Source organism: Dipodomys spectabilis, unplaced genomic scaffold (assembly GCF_019054845.1).
Source record: "Dipodomys spectabilis isolate Male_0828 unplaced genomic scaffold, ASM1905484v1 ptg000095l, whole genome shotgun sequence".
Classification (NCBI taxonomy): Eukaryota; Metazoa; Chordata; class Mammalia; order Rodentia; family Heteromyidae; genus Dipodomys; species Dipodomys spectabilis.
Genome location: NW_024870772.1, coordinates 33,593,555 through 33,599,770, shown reverse-complemented (window position 1 = coordinate 33,599,770; position 6,216 = coordinate 33,593,555). Strand labels below are relative to the sequence as shown.

Here is a 6,216-nt window from a genome sequence, read left to right as displayed (position 1 = left end):
GTCAGTCTGGTGAGTGAAGGAGAGCTTACCAGGCAGAAGCGGCGTCCCGACTTCCCCCAGAGCCCTCTAGAGAGAAATGGCCACGCCCCCAAAGCCAAGCGTCCTCGGCTTCAGAGGTGACCAGCCTTTCAGCTAAAGGCCGTAGGAGCTCTCTGGCGTGGCGCCACGTCTGGACAGAGACTGAGCAACAGAGAGCCGTAGAGTAGTTTCACTCACCAGAGTAGAGAAGTGGTGTGGACGTGGATGTGAAGGCCAGAAATGGTATCGGTGAAAAATCTCGCATAGTGTCAAGGCAGTTCAGTTCACAAAAAAGGGGTGGTTAGGAAATTAACTGATGAAAAGAACACCATGCACTATTCAGGCAGGAAAAGAAGTTAATTTGACTGAACTGTTGCCCCCACCCAGCATGGTGGAGAAGCATGGCTGAAAAAGGAAAGGGGGGGGGGAGGAAGAGGGGTGACCTAGTAGAAGGTGACTGCTTCCAGGTCCGCCAGTTCCATGATGTCTGCAAGAAGCGAGTCTCTTAGATGAAGTCTGGAGGAAGTCTTCTCAGGCAGGGGGCTGAACAAAGATGAAAAGCAAATATATTACTGGAAAGAAAAGATTGGATGTCCATGGCTTGGAGGTGTCCTAAGGGATGAGATAGTGAGGTCTTTGGGGAGGAGAGCAGTTAGCTCAGTTTTACTCACCCGGATCTTCAGGGATGCGAGACAGCCTTACCTTGGTAGGCCCGAGGGGGGAACAGGTGTACCTGGAGGTCAGGGTTGGTATAGAAGGGGCAGGAACAGGAGCCCTTTTTATTCTTGACAGGTGAATCCACTGGGGCTGTCCCTTGAGCTTGACTGCTCTGGGGGTGGTCAGCAGAACCTGGTGAGGGCCTGTCCACTTAGGGTGTAAACCAGATGGATTAAGGGTCTTGAGAAACACTTGATCACCAGGCAAAATTGGGGGAGTGGGAAAGGGGCCTTGATGAGGCTGAGGGAGACACTGGTCAGCATGTTGGCGCAGCATGTGCCTAAGAAAGGTTAGGACGGGAAGGTAGTCTATTAGTGGAGTCTTGGCATTGTCAGTAGGGAAATTACCTAGGAGAAAAGGTCTTCCATACATTAACTCAAAGGGGCTGAGGAAAGTAGGGCTGCGGGGAGAAACACGTAAGCGGGTGAGCGCCAGGGGTAACAGTTCTGGCCAGGATTGCTGGAGCTCTAGAGAAAGTTTAGTAAGTTGTGTTTTGAGGAGCGCATTAGCTCTTTCAACCTTTCCAGAAGACTGAGGTCTATAAGGAATGTGAAGATTCCACTGGATGTTTAGAGAGGATGCCACCTGTTGGGTCACTTTGGAGATGAAAGCAGGTCCATTGTCAGACTGAAGTGACCTGGGTAAGCCAAACCTAGGAATAATTTCTTTAATAAGGACAGAGGCAACAGTGTCAGCAGTCTCCAACGTTGTGGGATAGGCTTCAATCCATCCTGAAAAGGTATCAACCATAGTTAGAAGGTATTTGAGCCGCTTACATCTGGGCATGTGAGTGAAGTCTATCTGCCAGTCTTCCCCTGGGGTATGTCCCCGTGCTTGGTGTGTGGGGAATGCAGCTGGTCGGAGACCACCCTGTGAGGAGGTAAGAGAACATGTGGGGCAGGCTTGGGTAATAGCCTTTAGTCGAGTAGTTAGGCTAGGGCAATGGATTAAAGGTTTAAGAAGGTGGGAGAGAGGCTTGTATCCAATGTGCAGCGCCTGGTGAACCTGGGAAAGAAAGCTGTCTGCTTGTGCCTCAGGAAGAACAACTCGTCCTTCCAGGGACCACCATCCCTGTGCTTCCTGGGAGGCTCCCTGGTGCGTAAGTTCCTCGAGCTCCTGTGGGGTATAAGAGGGTTGAATTGAAGGCAATACCAGTAGCAAGGGAGCTGGAAGTTGTCCCTGGAGTTGTCTCTGGGCTGCTAGCTTTGCCTCCCGGTCTGCTTTTGAATTGCCGACTGTAATGGCATCCAATCCTGTCTGGTGTCCTCTGCAGTGGATGACCGCTACCTGCTGGGGAAGGGAAGCAGCTTCTAATAGTTTAAGAATAAGTGAGGCATTAGTAATGGGAGTCCCTTTGGTGGTCAGGAAGCCACGCTCCTTCCAGATTGCTGCATGAGAATGGAGAATATGATAGGCATATTTTGAGTCTGTATAAATATTAATCTTCCGACCCTTTGCTAGAATTAAGGCCCTAGTTAAAGCTATAAGTTCTGCCTTTTGTGAGGTAGTGCTAGGGGGCAGAGGGCTGCTTTCAAGAATGGTTCAGTTATTAGCAATGGCATAGCCTGCAACTCGGCTTCCTGAAGAGGTAGATATGGAACTGCCATCGATGTACCAGGTGTCTTCTGGGTCAGGAAGAGGAGTTTCCGAGATACCTGTAAAATGGGGTGTGAATTCCTCCAAGGTCTCTGTACAGGAATGGGAAAGAGGGTTAGAATTGGATGGAAGCAAGGTAGCTGGATTGAGCGGGGAGCAGCTTTCCAGTGAAAAGTCAGGGTTTTGAATAAAAGTAACATGAAACAGCTGTAGGCGGGAAGGGGAAAGGGAAGACAGGGATTTATGAGACAAAAGGTCCTTTAGTCTGTGGGGAGAGCGAATGGTAGTGGGTTGGCCAAAAGTGAGTTTTGTGCTCTCCTGTGCTAAGGTGGCTGCTGCTGCCAAAGCTCGAAGACATGCTGGCCAGCCTTTTACCGTTGGGTCTAGCTGTTTTGAGAGGTAGGCCACAGGTCTAAAGGAGGGGCCTGACATTTGTCCAAGAACCCCAAGGCCAATTCCCCACTTCTCAGTGACATAGAGTATAAAGGGTTCCTTGAGGTTGGGTAGAGCCAGTGCTGGAGCCCGAAGCGCTTGCTTCAGAACTTTAAATGGGGTGTCAATGGGCTTTGTGGGGTCTGGTGGCTCCAATAGGGAACCTTTGGATGCCTCATAAAGAGGTTTGGCCAATGTGGCAAAACCGGGTATCCAAATACGAAGGAAGCCTGCAAGTCCCAGGAAAGACAGAATGTCCTCCTTGGTCTGTGGGACAGAGAGAGACTCAATGTAGGCTTTTCTATCAAGAGTAATTCTTCTCTCTGTAGGAGTTATGGACAAACCCAAGTATGTTACCTCTGACTTCGCTATCTGGGCCTTTGAAGGAGAGACTCTATATCCTTTTGTCAACAGGAAGTTGAGGAGGTCAGCTGTATGTTGGCAAGCCAACTCAAAGGAAGGGCTGCAAAGCAAAAGATCATCCACATACTGGAGAACAATGCTAGGAGACACCTGAAGAGAGAGGAGATCCTTTGCTAAAGCCTGTCCAAAGAAATGGGGACTGTCTCGGAACCCTTGAGGGAGGACCGTCCAGGTCAGCTGTTGTGCCCTTGAAGTGTCTGGGTCCACCCAAGTAAAAGCAAAGAAATCTTGGCAGTCGGGATGCAGGGGGATTGTGAAGAATGCATCCTTGAGGTCCAGCACTGAGAAGTGGGTGGTACCAGGAGGTATCTGTGAAAGGAGGGTATATGGGTTAGGCACAACAGGATGAATGGGAAGGACTGCAGCATTAATAGTGCGCAGGTCCTGGACTAGGCGGTAGGTCCCATCAGGTTTAACTACTGGCAGGATAGGGGTGTTAAAGGGGGAGTTAGTGGGTCTGAGAAGTCCTTGTTTAATAAGGCGAAGGATGATGGGTTTTAAACCTTGCCTGTGCCTAAGGGAAATGGGGTATTGGGAAGTACCAGGAAAATGGGTAGGGTTTTTAAGTTTAATCAGGACAGGAGTATGGTGTCTAGCCATAGTAGGAGTGGAAGTATCCCAGATAAGAGGGTTGACAAGATCTGGAGGTAAAGGGAAAGGATCTAGTTGGGAAGTTACAGGTGGAGGTTCATCTAAAGATAAAAGTAGAACAGGTGTAGGCTGTTTGGGGATATGGAATGAAAGGGAGACTTGAAATTTAGAGAGCAAGTCCCTTCCTAGGAGTGGGGTAGGACAGTGAGGTAGGATTAGGAAGGAGTGTGAAAAGGGAAAGTCTTCTATTTTACATGATACTGGTCCTGTAGTTGGGGGACAGGTAGGTAGGCCATCTACACCCACCACCGAGATCTGGGAGGGAAAAGTCTTGCCTGTATATTGACATAGCACCGAGTAAGTCGCTCCCGTATCCAAGAGAAAAGATATTAACTTACCGGCTACATAGAAACACACCCTGGGCTCCGTCATTGTGATGGTCTGGTTGTTGGGAGCAGGTGGCCCTGGGCACCTTCATTCTGTAGCCAAGCAGAAAATCTCCGACCTGTCTGGCTCCGCCTGCCTGGGTGGGCGGGGTGGGGGAGGGGCTGGCCTACCTTGTGGAGGTGAGGAGGGGCAATCGACTCCCCAATGTCCTTGCTGCCCACACCTTGGGCAGGGTCCAGGTGGAGGTCGTGGTGAGGGACAGAATTTCGCCCAGTGGCCCTCTTGCCCACACTTGAAGCATGCTCCAGGTGGTGTATGTTGGGTGCCTCTCCTCAGAGGAGGCCGGATGGCAGCAGCCAGGATTTGATAGTTCTCCCTCTCACGGGCAGTCTTATCGGCAATCTCCTGTTCCTCTCGATTATTGAAAACTTTAAATGCCATACTCACCAGATCTCGTTGAGGGGTCTGAGGACCGTTCTCAGCCTTTTTTAACTTTTTCCTAATATCAGGGGCTGATTGGGCAATAAAATGCGTATTGAGAACCACCTTAGCCTCTGGTGACTCTGGGTCCAGCCTTGTATAGCGCTGGAGCGCTACTGTAAGGCGCTCAAGAAATTCTGCCGGGTTTTCATTGGGCCTTTGAGTAATGTGGTTTAATTTGTCATAATTAACAGGGAGATAGGCTGCCTTTTGAAGGCCAGCCACTAAGCAAGTTATCATCCTATTTCTGCTTTCCCGCCCAGGAGCATTATGTTGATAATTCCAATTGGGCTCTTCCCTAGGCACAGCTGTTGCTCCCACTGGAAAGTTAATATCTAGGCGGTGAGCTTCATCGGCATGTGCCTGGGCTGCAGTCCACACCCTTTCTTTTTCCTCAGCAGTAAGGGTAGAGGATAGTATTAGATATATGTCCTGCCAAGTAAGGTCATAGGTCTGAGCCAGGTTCTTAAACTGCTTAACATAATTATTAGAATCTTGGGCATAAGATCCCAGCCTCTTCTCAATCTGAGCAATATCAAACATTGAGAATGGCGCATGCACCCTAATTACACCTTCAGCCCCTGCCACCTCTCGCAAAGGGCACATGGGGTCTGGTGGAGGTTGTGTGCCACCAGTGCGAGACCGGGTGTGAGCTGCAGGGGGGGAAGAGAGAGAGGGTGAAGGAGAGGAGAGTGAAGAAGGTGGGGAAGGCACCAGATGCTCAGCAGGAAGAGGGGCAGAGTCAAAAAGAGGGTCAGCCACATCAGGCTCCGGATGGGGCCCTGCGCTATCAGAGCTGGGTTCTCCACGTGCCAGGAGGAGTGGAAAGGCCGGGCATGATTGGCATAGGGCAGGGTTGTCCCGGAGAGCAAAGAATGGCTGAATATGAATGACCTCAGACCATTTACCATTACGACGGCAAAAATCGTCTAAATCTCTGAGAGTGACGTAGTCAAAAGTCCCGTCTTTGGGCCATCGAGAACGATTATCCAGTTGGTACTGTGGCCAAACTTGAGTGCAATAATAAATCAGTTGTTTCTTGTTGATGCAGTCAATAGACAAGACATCCAGGGAACGCAGGAGGCATTTCAATGGAGTTTCCTCCTTTGGGCGTGACTTACAACAACCCATTGGAAATGTAAAAGAGAAAAACTTAAGAGGAAAATTTAGTGAGTGAAGGAGGGCTTACTGAATGGAAGCGGTGTCCCAACTTACCACCGAGCCCTCTAGAGAGAAGTGACGAGCAACCAGAGTCAAGTAAAGGCCTAGTAGGTTCTCCGGCGTGGTATCTGGAAAGAGACTGAACGACAGAGAACCCTTAGAGAGTAGGTCACTCACCAAAATGTAGAAGTGTGGAGGAAGATGCAGAGGCCAGCAATAGAATTGATGCACTGTGTCCGCAGCAGATAGACGGGTTCATAAAAGGCCGTCAGAACTGTGGGTATTCCTCAGAGCAAAAAGGGGAAAACAAACAAAAAACGAAAAAAAGAAAAGAAAAGGAAAAAAAAACAGAGGGGAATCCAGCTATCCTGACTTTAAGCCCTTTATCCGAGTCACGGCACCATTTATGTT

General features: G+C 49.7%; 1 protein-coding gene across 1 annotated transcript; it reads right to left on the bottom strand.

The window, feature by feature from the left end:
* Positions 1-4,216: 4,216 nt before the first annotated feature.
* LOC122112521 (endogenous retrovirus group K member 5 Gag polyprotein-like) lies at positions 4,217-5,775 on the bottom strand. Its single transcript, XM_042685320.1, has 2 exons — positions 4,335-5,775; positions 4,217-4,256 (listed from the first exon to the last, which is right to left on the bottom strand). Exons 1-2 carry the CDS (start codon positions 5,773-5,775, stop codon positions 4,252-4,254), a joined length of 1,446 nt encoding a protein of 481 aa, XP_042541254.1. The 3' UTR covers positions 4,217-4,251.
* Positions 5,776-6,216: the final 441 nt, after the last annotated feature.

Bases quoted from the DNA above. Each gene is read 5' to 3' on its own strand.
- LOC122112521 (XM_042685320.1), bottom strand. From the start codon at position 5,775: ATGGGTTGTTGTAAGTCACGCCCAAAGGAGGAAACTCCATTGAAATGC.